This window comes from Lycorma delicatula, chromosome 3 (assembly GCF_047948215.1).
Source record: "Lycorma delicatula isolate Av1 chromosome 3, ASM4794821v1, whole genome shotgun sequence".
In the NCBI taxonomy this organism is placed as follows: domain Eukaryota; kingdom Metazoa; phylum Arthropoda; class Insecta; order Hemiptera; family Fulgoridae; genus Lycorma; species Lycorma delicatula.
The window spans coordinates 162,386,208-162,399,835 of NC_134457.1; the positions used below are offsets into that span (position 1 = coordinate 162,386,208).

General features: G+C 32.1%; 1 protein-coding gene across 1 annotated transcript in view; it reads left to right on the forward strand.

The window, feature by feature from the left end:
- The first annotated feature begins 983 nt into the window (after positions 1–983).
- Positions 984–13,628, forward strand: part of LOC142321241 (cytosol aminopeptidase-like) — a 90,875-nt gene continuing 78,230 nt past the window's right edge. The window contains exons 1-2 of the mRNA XM_075359238.1: positions 984–1,121; positions 4,620–4,691. Coding sequence (XP_075215353.1) covers positions 984–1,121; positions 4,620–4,691 — 210 coding nt within the window. The remainder of the gene's footprint in view (positions 1,122–4,619; positions 4,692–13,628) is intronic.

Genomic DNA, 13,628 nt, shown 5'->3' on the forward strand with positions numbered 1-13,628 from the left:
GCAACGAAAAACCTCTTAATTCTTCACTTTCGTGTGTAAACCAGATATGAGTATCGCTTAATAGGTTGTTATTTTTAATAATGGCTGTCATTTTAGGAAACGAATTTTGGTTTTTCTCGGGTCCCCTACAAACATTGAGGTTATGCTTCATGATTCAAGCACGTACATTTCTTTGTTATTAGCGAGTAGATAGGTCAAAATATTTTGATAAACTGAACAAAATATGGAAGTCTTGTTGCAGTACTAATTCAATGATAACTTTAAAAAATGCCTACTTGATGATGATTTGGTTTGTTAACGTCATTATCTGCCATCATCTTATACTAACTCTTTTCTTTCATTGCAGATTATTTTTTTGTGGCTGTTTAAAATGTTACGTGTTATTAGTAATCAAACATGAGCAGTATGAATTGCAGCACTTACAATGAGCAAGAAACTGGAACGTTTGGATATTCGTTAGTAGAAGAGAACCATAAACCTGCCACCACAAGACTTAAAGTCCAGGTCATATTCATGAATAAAATAAACTCAATTAGAATTCATTGACTTAATTAGACTTTCCATTGGTACTAGAGAAAATTTCGTATGATTCCACCAAGGATCCCTACAAAATCAGCAGAAGCCAACTTACAACTCCTGCAGCCAATAAACAAACAAAGCTGCTCAAGACCAGAGCTAAAGAAGTTTGCGCTCGAACCTATAAGAGAGCGGTACCCCACACCCCTACGGTTACACGTGTTCTCAGACGGTTCTGGAAATAGTATATGAAAGGATGGAAGGGCTGGAGTTTATACAGAAGCTTTTCAGTTATCAGAGCTTGTGGGGAAGCTAGCCAGTAACTTTGACGGCAAGATCAGAGCAGTTTTTCTCACTTTGGAATCCATATTAAATGCCAAACCGCAAAAAGTCGTTCTTCTGACTGATTTACAAGCTGCCATAATTGTCGTTTCTGATGCTTCCTGCCTTCCACACTTCAAGTTAATATGTGTCAGGAATTGATTGAGAAGTTGATTGTAGAAGGCATACAAGTCATTTTACAGTGGATACTGGCACACTGTGGGTTTTCGGACAATGAAAATGCTGATCGGTTAGCTAAAGAAGCTGCAGAAAGGAACAGCCCGGTAAGCCAATACCTTTTGTGACGGCAAAAAAATTAATCAAATCATCAGTCATGGGAGAGTTGGAGCTGAAATGGTGGCTAGAGTTAAAGGAGAACTAATGGGCATCATTAGTTGACGAAAAGGGAAAAGTGCCAGTAGATCTTCCAAGGGGTGAGGCCGTTGCACTGTTTCGAGTGAAGACGGGCACGACTATTTCCAGAGCCACCTCCACCGCATTGGAGTCGCCGAATCAGCAACATGTCACTATGTCGACAAGGGTTTATGACAGACCTGCATCTATCGATCTATCCTGAATTACGGGACTTTAGAACCGTAGCAAAGAGTGAGAGTGAAGTGTATTGGGTTATGACAGTCCTACCCACCGGGTTGGTCTAGTGGTTAACGCGTCTTCCCAAATCAGCTGATTTGGAAGTCGAGAGTTACAGCGTTCAAGTCCTAGTAAAGCCAGTTATTTTAACATAGATTTGAATACTAGATCGTGGATACCGGTGTTCTTTGGTGGTTGGGTTTCAATTAACCACACATCTCAGGAATGGTCGAACTGAGAATGTACAAGACTACACTTCATTTACATACATACATATCTACACTTCATACATATCATCCTCATTCATCCTCTGAAGAATTATCTAAACGGTAGTTACCGAAGGCTAAGCAGGAAAGAAAGAAGGGTTATGACAGCCCTGCATCTATCGATCTAGAGTCTAAGTCTAAGTCCCTGAATTACGGGACTTTAGAACCGCAGCAAAGAGTGATAGTGGATTGTATTGGGCTGCTAGACGTCGCATGGCCGAAGTGGCCCATGACAATCAAAGAATAAGATTTAAAAAGTATTAGCAATCAAATAAAGTTACCAATTTTGTACGACAGATATATGAACCTCAATAAAAGTAAATATTGAAATTCTACAGATAGGACTATTTAAAATTATTTTTAAAAAATTAACTATTTTTTGTCACCACAAATTGAAAAATTTTATTGTTAAATAGAATATTTTTCAGGTCGTTCTAAAAAAATCTCTTTGATGAAGGGATAGGATCTTTATATGTCACGTACAAAGTTACGGTTGGAATTCCTCGTACACCTAAACCGTTAATTTTCAACATTAGAAAAAGATAAACAACGACTGATCTTTTAAGCCAATAGCAACAAGTTGTTTTGCTTTGCTTTGCCGACTCATAATGTATAACAGGTAAAAGTATTGCTTTTATTCATTCAAATAAGAACTCGGATCGAAATTTATAGCTTCTCAACATTTTAGATCCATTAAGTATAAAAATACTAAAATCTTGGTTATGAAATTCATTATGTTTGTATATATGTGGAATAATATGTATTTAAGCTTCAGTTCATTGAAAATTTTTATGTTATTGCTTTTTTTGGTTGTTTTAATTATTTATTTTTTGATTCCTTGTTAATATACTTAATGTTTTTTTTTCGTTTTCTTTTTTAATTAATTTTCCTTTATTTGGGTTTCATTTGTGATTGCCAAGGGCTCGTGTTGAAGCTCCTGCTTCCGGTTGGCTGATGTTGGCTGGTATACTCAAATTTGTGTTTGGAGTAAATGTCCGTCAAGTAAGGCTAAACCAGTAATCATTATATTTAGTTTGGTACCCTAATGGTACTAATTCTATTACATTTTTTAAAACATTCTGTGGGGGCAGAGAGATGCAGAGAGATTCAGGCTATATGTATCAAAAGGACTAAAAACTTAGAAAATTTTAATCTTGTTTGTTTTTTAGATTCAAATATTAAGAAATTATTCAGTTAAGAAATAACACAACTTTTTAAAAATAAAATAATTTTATAAAAGTAGTACTACACTCCTTTAACAATTAGTTTTTTAAATTTGAAATACTTGTAATTATCGAGATTTTTTCATTTTTTGTCTTCTTTATGAAAGTTTCCAGGATTGAAATACCTTTTAATTATTATTATACTAATAAAGAGTAATTTACTCTCACCCTTGCCAACTAGAGTGGAAAGGGTGAGAGTAAATTAATCAAAAAAAGTAACATTATCAAAAAATTTTCTGTTTTAATCAATGGATTTGAAGTATTTTTTATTTCTTTTTTAATAATCTGGGAGATAGATATTTCTTGTTAGAATAATTTTCAAGCTGATAAACCTAGGAAGTAAATTTGTATATATATATAAAAAAACTCCTCCCGAAATTGCTTCATATATGGTCATTTGAGATGATTTAAAGTAGAATATTATTTTTTATATAATGTTATTTAATAATACATTTTTTGCAGTTTTAAAAAACTTGTATTCGGTTTAACAAGAATAGATTGTAATCCATCAACGGTTTAACAGATTAATCTAAAATTAATCTTTTTTAGATCATTACAGTGGTAAGGGTAAAAATACTATGAGAGGGGAAAAAAATTAAGCGTTACGTAAGTGCAACTCGAAGTAGTAGCGTTTCTACATTTCATCTTTAAAGTGATGAGATCAAATATCAGTCGGTTCACCATTTTTCGTTCAGTAAAAATTCCACATCATTTGCTGCTCCACACATAAACTTCAACTTATGCGGTGATGTAATAAATAAAAAATCCTGGTGAGTTCAGGTACGTCTTGGAATAGTTATTTTTTTCAAGTGACTTTTTTAGAAAAAAATGTTTTATATATAAAAAAAAATATCGTCTTAACCATCTGAATGTAGTTTTAAAATTTAAAAACTGTTTTCTTTTTATTATTCTAACAATTTTTAATTTGAATTTAATGAGATTTATATAAGAAAAACAATAAGAATTATGTTTATAAAGGGGTCTTGTAGACTATTTCCGACCATATATAGATAATATGTTTTTTTGTGTAAAAGTTGTACGTAATAATACCAATTCAGTGAACTCTTCTTTACGAGCACACCTAATATTTAAGATCTGGTTTTGTTATGAAAAGTAACAATCCGTTGTGTTTGGTGTGAGATCACTTCGGACCGTAGGCGTCCTTGATCTTTGTCGACGTTCATTCTCTGTAGGTGTGCGTGATTCACGTGGCATTGCTACACAATTGTCAGACCAGACCAAAATTAATACTGTTTTTGTTAGTTTTATTCTTTCTTTTGTTTAAAACCGCTATTTTTCCTCGTTAAATTATATCTTTTCAAAATGTTACAATTTAATAAAAAAAACCTTGAAGGAATTAAAATCCTTGACAATTCAATCAAATTTAGGAAATTTCTTTTTTATTTAATCTAAAAATCAAAAGTGAACTTTTAACGGCATTCGTCACTCCACATCATTTAGTAACTTATTAACAAGATAAAAGTTTTTTTTTTGTTATAATCGTTGGTATATTTAATGTATAAATTATGTCATGATAATAATGTTACATAATTATTATAATGATTAATGCTATTATAATTATTATTATTAATGTTATTATTGTAATGATTATGTTACATAATTATTATTATTATTATATGTTACATTATAATAATGTTGCATTTATTAGTTTAAATATTGTATTTTATATTCTAATTTACAGGTTTCTTTTGCAAGAAATGAAAATCTTATACAAAACGGATATTCTATAAAGGAAGAAAAGACGAAGCAGAAGGTGAAAAGTTAAGGTAACACTAAATTATTTAACAGAATTTTTAAGTTCTAATATAGGATTAAAAAAAATAATTATCTTTAGTTTTATTATATTCTGAAAATCATAAGAACAAATATGAACATCTTTGAAATCAGTTTACATTTTCAATGCTTCATAATGACGACAACCAAAAAATGATTTATTACACTCAATTAAAAGACATCGCGAGATGTTACAAATATTTATATACGTCTTTATTAAATACTACGAGCAACGTCAATCTCTATCTAATATCTTTTATTTGGAAAACCCCGTGAAAATAAACAGTACATATTCCGGCATTCTAGAGATCCTTACTCATGATCAGAATTAGTATCTTTGTAGATGTTTTTCAATTAACTTAATTAATAATCAATTTTTTTATTAATGATTAATTTTATTATTTTTATCAAGTCTAATGATTTTCGCTTTTTTCATCATGTTTAAACTCGCCCACCACTGTCACTCACTACATAAGCACGTATGAAAAATACACAAATACCAAGTCAACATAGTCTCAAATTAAGGAAGGCTATGTTGTCTGATGTTAACCTTAAATTGAGCGTTACTGAAGAACGATTCACCCAATCTTCATGAAATTTTCACATGCACAACTTCAGATACACTACTACAGTATATCTAAGGAAATTGATCTAGAAGTTTTGACGATATATATACAGTTCAGAATTAAATTACCACAAGTTTTGTTTAAAAGGTTTATGTGTTTATTACACATATAACAAAGTTACTGTATGTCAAACATAAAACCAAGTTTTTTTAACCCCAATTTATTGGTATTCACCCCATATTTTCTCTAAAATCTACTGCAGATGCAAATCTGAGACCTATTTTATTCAATTTTTTGGTTCTAAAACCATAATAAATCACTGATATTGTCTATTAATTTTTTTTAAGTCCTAAAAATTTCAGTACGATCTCATTTCACTGGGATAGCTTAAATCTAAGCGAAATCTTTCACTAGCCGTAACTCGCAAACGAAGCATTTTAGGACATACGTTTACATGACATACATATATATATATTAAAATTTAATATGACATACATATATATATTAAAATTTTTATACGTATATATATATATAAATACGTATAAAAATTTTAAGTGAATGGTACTTATATTCTCATATCTGAAAACATAAATTCAAAAAAAAGTTCACTCACCCCTCAATCCCATCGTGTGCTCGAAGGTGATACTGTAATTTTCTGTGAGAATACTCTAGAATGTTCTTAAAATTATTATTATTCAGAAAAAAAACAGTAATTAAAAATGACAAAGTAAATGAAAAGGTCATAAGTACAGCAGTTCGGTTATAAATTTCTCTCAAGTATTTTTTTATAAACTAACTTCAAGATTTTACTGTTATTTATTCACTTAAGCTATTAACTAAATTACAAAGTTAAATGCATGATTTCAGTGTTATGATAATAATATGGTTATTAAAGTTTTCTCTCTCGCTACTTAAGTATTGCAATAAGTAATCTAAATCTATAGTAGTTAATTAAATATTTTATATCCGCTTTTTTAAGACATCTCGATAACCTCAATTACTCAAGAAATAAGAGTTTAAAATCGATATATTCATATAAAAAATTAATAGTTCACAACTTAAAAAACGTGTACACAGATAATTAATTACACTAATAGATTAATATAAAATAGTTGATTTTTCAACATTTCCACCCATTCGTGGTAAAAGTCGTTACATTGTAAAATTATAGTATATAAAATGCAGTTCTTTTAACAGTCCTATCTTTATAACATTACTATAAACTTATAGTAAGCAAAAAATAAAGCACAGATGATTTAATGTTTAAGTCACATGGTTCTCAAGGTTATTAAGGCGACCTGTAATAATCTAGGTGAGGTCTGCACGCTAACTCCCACTTATTTGTTTGATAAATGAATATTCCATGGCCAAACAGTTAGCATTATCATGAAGCAAACAGCCTCCGGGTTATTTTAAATAATAGTATTTAGACAAATTTATCTTTTGAAATATCTTTTAAAGTTAATTATTTTTTAAACAATATCTGTAATTATAATTTTGGTTTTATCACGTCCAGAGCTCTGATACGTCCGGATTTCCTTTCTAAAATATTATACCAAGATCTGAAGTTTTGTTAGTTTGTTGATATTTCTTATTAATAATGATTCTGAACTATGCTGTGAAAACACATTACAAGCGGAATAGGTTGGTTCACCAGTTAAAAATTAGATTACTTGAGTCGATAGTAAAAAAATATGAAAAACGATTTTATAGTTAAAATAGTTTTTTCTTGTTTTTCAGCTCTTTAAGATCGGGAAGTAATTTTTTTTACTCATCTAGCAGATAACTGTATCCATTATGGTGGTAAACCGCCAACTGGAGTTAAGTATATTGATTCCTGAGTATAACATTAAACTAAGAGTTAATTTTTTTTTATTATTCAAAATATTTTTCCTTTTACATCTTATTGTCTAAAGGACATTAAATTTATTACTTTCTAATATTTTTATATTTTTGACATTTTAGGAGCAGCGAAGAAACTGATAAAAAAGTTGTTATACTTTCCTGCATTGATTATTTAATTCTTATATGCTGGAAAAATTATAAGTGAAAAAAGTTTAAGAAAATGTATATTAATATATCTACTTATGTATTTTCATAAAACTGTACAATATTGGGCCTTGTTAAGACATAATTCTTATCAGCAGGTTCCCGTATTTAATTTGAACACAAGTTAGTCATACAGTACAACGCAAAAAATACAATGAAACATTTACTTACATTCTTAGATAATGGTTAAAATTTTATCAAATACTTAATTAAGGTGGCGTCAGAAAGTAGGACAAAAATTAATAAAAATTAAGTAAATTTTTATTAATTAATTTATAAAATTAAATAGATTTCAGTAAAAAATTAATTATTATAGTTTAAATTCATTTAAAAAAAAAAAAAAGGTTACGTGAAGATAGTTTGTATTATATGTATACATCTAAATTAAGCCTGTTCTTGCATAATACAGATAATACATAGATCATACATTTTATAAAAAAGGAATATAACGATTACAATATAAAAAAACTAATAATTAATACATAGTTAATAAAAAAAATTAGCTATTAAGAAATTACCGCTAATAAATAATTAAAAAACTCCTTTTACAGTTATTTTCTATTTATCTATTTTTAAAATATGAGAAGGTTATTTATTAAAAATGGTTGAAATTTGGGTTTTTAAAGTCTTCTTACCATATAAATTAAAATAATTTGGTACCGTATACATTCTCTTGTATCATAAATAAAGAGGTACATTGCGTTTTAATAGGTATTTCTTACTTAGGGAAAATAATTTACAAATTGAGAAGTAATGTATTAACCTATAGTGGTCAATATTTATAAAAATTTAAATTTGGGTGGTTTGACAAAATGCCTGAAACGACTTCAAATGCTCTTTTTTGAAGTTTAGTTACAATTTTTAATTGCAAGTCAGCAGCTAAACCCCATACTTCCACACCAAATCTTATTAAAAATTCCGTTAGGAATTCAGTAAAAGAGATTTACGTGAGGGGACGTTTTTAGGTAATAAAATTTATTCAGACAAGCTTTAATTTTACAAGAAAGTAGGTTTTATAACAATAATGATTCAAAAAATCGACTTTTGGAGACGTTAAGAATTTGGGGGCAAATTTTTTTTTAGAATGGTAAGATACACATGTACATGCAAATATGTTTTAGTTTGGAGTATTTTGGCGTGAATACTTTAATTTTGCTTTATGATGAAATCATAAACTGATTCTCATCAATTAAATATCATTCAGTTTATCCAGTTAAACGTTATTAAGCTTCAAATACCCCAATACACTTACATACGAATGTACGTACATATAAACATTACCCTCACTTTTTTTTGGGTCTCTGGGTCATGAAACATTGAAAAATGCAAAAAAAAGATATACCCGATTTTGTGACAGATTAACTATACTTTCCTTCTTGCAGTATAGCTCTAGGGAGCTATGATGTCAGAGAAGTAAAGGTTCTTCTACATTTTTGAGAGTAATATGATGGAAAAAAGCTTCAATGTATAATAATTTATGTTTATGTAATCCGTATGTAGATTTAAAAACTACTGTGAACGCAACTACTAATTATAATAAACTAATATCCACATATTATAATTAACTAAATTTATTATAATAAATACCAGTAATTTCTATATAAGATTCATCTTTCACAAAGAAAAAGGGTTACTTAATGGAAACTGGTATTAGATTTTGTTCCTTTTACGGATTAGAAAGGGATAGTACTGTAAAATAGATAGTAAATAAGATAATAATTATAAAGAGACATTGACTTTTTGATCGACGTATTTAGTTTTATTCACTTATTAAAATTCTAGTGAGTTGGAAGGAGATCAGAGGGGATAGTTAGAAAATATCCGATTGCACGTCAGATTGCAGCCACTGCTTAATAATTCAAACACAAAATGTTTAAAAAGTTAAGTAATATTAAACATTTTGTAAATAAAAGAATAATATAAAAAAGTGCTTATTGGAGATTTATATAAATAAATATACTAAAAAAATAAAAAATCGCGTGAATTTCAATATGGGAGTAGCACTGCAGCGTAATCATATAATTTTTATTGTAGTTGCCTAAATTTATATATAATTTTGAAGAAATGTACACAAAGACACACACACGCGCGCGCGCACACACACATATAAAATTATCTGTTTATAAATATAATAACATATACTCGTATTTCGACAAATCTCCATAAATAAAACTAGCATTACCCCGTCGCGGCTTACACGTGATATCATTGTGGCTTCACCCAAAAATTTCTTAATTGCAAATTTATTTGTTTATTATAAATAAAAATTATTTAATAAAGAATATTGCTTTTAGATTTTCAGTAAATCCTTATAGAAAGGAAAATAAAATTTGTTATTAAAAGTATAAAAGTAATATACGATAAACAATGAATTTTTTCCCGGTGCTTAAACATATATGTCCCCTATCAGGGCCATATATGTTAGAATATAGCATATTAGAATGTAGCCCTGAAAATTTAATTCTCCCAGCCGCTAGCAGTCGCACAATTCATCCAAGTCGAACCTTTGGACATTTGAACGAAATATTCATCGCAGCTCAAATAGTCCTTATTTTTCCGTCACTTATTTCCCCACTTATTTTTCGTCATAGTTGAGAATTTATCCCAATTCTTCAACCACATGTGACACATTTATTCACGCATTTCGTTCACCAATAGCTGTGAATTTGTAAATGTAGATATCAGCTTGATTTTTGGTGTGTGTAATCTTCATTTAAAAACTTCTAAAAAAATTTCTAGATTGTTTATAATTCGATCTTGAAATGGTGAAGAAAAGTAACTTTGAATAATGATTGCAAATTTTCCTCATTTCTGACTATACATTCACTAGGTTTGGGCTTGGAAATACTCATCAGATAAATATCTAAAAACCATTTTCGTTTTTTTTTTATTTCAACTTTTTTACGGGTGCGACAATCTAAGGCGCGGAGGTTCAACCAACAAAGTCTCTGCCACTATTGTACGTACGATGCGACTGGTTATCTCTCCGGTTACTTGACTAAAAAACAAAATAAAAAAAAAACTGACCGCAACTGGAAACGTAATTAACCACATAGAGGGGATGAAGCCACTACGGGAATACTAGTTATTATATAAAATAATGATTTTTAAATATAGACTTTCACAAATCTTAAATAGTTTAATAAATTTGAATTTTTTTTTTATCTTGATATGAAACTTAAATTGAAAAAAAACAAAAAAAAAACATTAATATTCACTTCTACTTATTTACTAAAAAAAAAAACTTGTATAGGTTTTTTTATTAAATTTTCTCCAGCCGGGTTAATACTGGAAAAAAGAAAGATATAACTGGTTTCATACGTATTTAATCCGTAACGCGATCAATTTTGAAGATGCAATAAATAATTAAAAAAGTATTTTAGAGAAATAATTTCTCTTAAAAGTTTACTTGTATTTTGTATACAATATCCTTAAGTTTACAAGTTAATTGTGAGATCGAGCACCAAAATCAACTTTTTATGCTGGGATCGTTAAACGAAATAAATTTACAAATTTTAATTTTTAAAATTTTTTATGGTAGAATATGAAAACACCCAGATTGTAAGGAATATTTTAATTTTTCAAAATTATATCATGTCATTCTTTTTTTTTCTACTGTCATAATTTTTTAAAAGCAATTAAAAAAGACCTTTTTGAACCATCCTCAAATCTGCCAACCATCTACAGATTCTAATCCTCAACACTCTTCCGAGTCTTAATATATGAGTAAAATTAAATATTTCAAGTCAGTGACCCTCGGTCATTTCTTAAACATACCAATTTTATTCTCTCTAAATTTATACTGCATTCAGGCATACTGTTCCACGACAGAAAGAAATACTATAATTTTGCTTTACTTTATCTAACCCATTTTTTCTTATGGCTGTAACTCACCCAGGCACTGTCAGTGTTTTTTGATTTATTTTTTATACAGTTTTTGTTAGATTATTGATAGTAAAGCAGTCATGTGAACGTAGAAAGTCGTAAAATATTGATGTTTAACTCGTTCATGAAGAAGAAAACGAGTAAAATTAATTCATCATTTACTTCAGTAAGCATTCATGGGATGCTTGTTATTCTTGTAAATTACTTCATTTTGTTTTGTGGGCTTATCTTCTTTCCATATTAGAATCCTTACCACAGTTTAGTAGCAAATGGACGTTATGTTATTTTAACTATGAACTTAATTAGAGATTTTACAATTTTTTCCATTTTCATTTCCCCCACTCCTCAGAGTCGGACACGCAATTAAACATAAACTCAGCTCTGAGAGGTGCCATCGCTTCAAACTACCTCGGCAGGAAAAAAGCTCTACCCAGGCAGCCGGGATTCGGTCGTTTATTGTCATGCCATGCCTATAATGAGGGGACCCCAGAGGACTCCCCCCAACGGGACTTCAGTCTTTATGCCTTGCCTCTAATGGGGAACCCCCACAGGGATCCTCCACAGAGACTACGGTATTACATTTCCCCCAGACGTACTGCAAGGGAGTCCTCGCCCGATCGTTGATGGTGAGACGCTAGAGCCTCCCAACCCTCCCAAACGAGGCCTATCCACAGACGAAACAATGGCCACTTCTATTCGGGGCGCAACAAAACTAAGCCCTATAGCCGGGACTCCATCACCGGAAATACAGATCATCGAAGGTTCGCCGAATGACCCTACAGGCCACCCATCCAATACGGATCCGCCCATAGACAACAACTGTTCTGCAGGGATGGGCGGCACCACCACTGTGACCACCTGTGTTGCCCCATAGGCCGGCCACGTGGTCAAGATATCTACCTATCTGGAAATGTCGATGGTTGTAAGATTGACATTGGGCGTATGACTACTCTACTATCATTGATTCGGCGGTTGGGGCCATGTGGTGGCTTCCACCATTTGTACGTCGGTTCCGCAGGTCAAAGACGGACGGGCAAAGTAAGGTGGTTTGATTTTGTAGTCCGCCATCACCTTGCAAAATTCCGCAATGAAGTCTTCTTTTGTTGTCTACACGTCAACAGAAGATGCCCACAATACTTCATCCCAATTCAGCGGCTGGCATATTCCACTGTACGCCGAAAAATGTTGGCGAACGCTCTCAAGCGGACTGAAGTGAAACAATTCTGATGACTCTCAAGCGGACAACAAAAACAAACCACCTTACTTTGCCCGTCCGTCATGACCTGCCGAACCGACCTACAAATGGTGGAAGCCACCATATTGCCCCAATCGCCGAATCAATGACAGTAGCATAGTCTATACGCCCAAAATAAATCTTACAACCATCGACATCTTCAGTTAGGGCACGGGTAGATGACTGTTCCATTAGTACTTGTCCCGCATTCAACTTGCCCTCAATAGCCAAGTCCCGGATCCAGGGGGCTTTCCAGAACATCTGCTGATGATGCGGATGATCAATCCCGGTCGCCAAGTCTACAACCCAGGCGAGACCAGTTACACCCTCCAATCCAGCGATGTCTTCCACCATGGTAGAAGTTTGAAATACATCTTCAGGCCATCCCTTCAAAACCAGTTCTGCACAAGGCCTTATGAGGTCACAACATCATCCACTGCCCGCCGGAGGTCATCACCCGACCATGTTACTGCCCGTTGAAGACCTCCATCTGAAGTCTCAGCCGACACGCCTGAAATGATAAATTAAGTTTGAGTCTCCTCCTCCGCCATACTTGGCGGAACAGACTAACTCTCCTGACGCTTCCCAGCTCATCCAAAACGTCCTTAAACATCTCCAGCATGCAAACACTGCCCTCCATATGTGCAGGACATTCTTTGATTTCGATCTTCGTGTTCACATGCTGACCAACGAGTGAACTTAAGTCCTTGACATAGCTAAGCAAAACCGCCAAGTTATGGGCATAGCACTTCTGTCTGATAGAAAAGCTTTTTCTCTTACTCCCCGCACTCTTATTCCCTTCCTGCTCTTCCTCCTCCATATAGGAAACGTCCCGGGGAGGTACATATCCATCTCGGTCAGAGGACTCATCGGAAGAGTACAATCTCTCGTCACCAGCTTTAGATTTCTTGGTGTCTTCAGTGGCCGGTGGAGAACAACGCAACCTATGTTTCCTTAAAGAAACACGCTTGCCCTCCTTTACATCGTCATCTGACCTCATCGGAAGGGGCGGTAAATATTCATCAGGGGCTCTACCTATGCACCCACGGCGGCCGGAACCGGCAGACCAACTCTTTTTTAGAAATTTTACTTTCTTATTAATTAGGTTACTGACAAAAATAATGGAAAGAATAATATAAGTTCATAAAAAACCAAGTTTATTTGTTGATTACAGTTTCTTCAT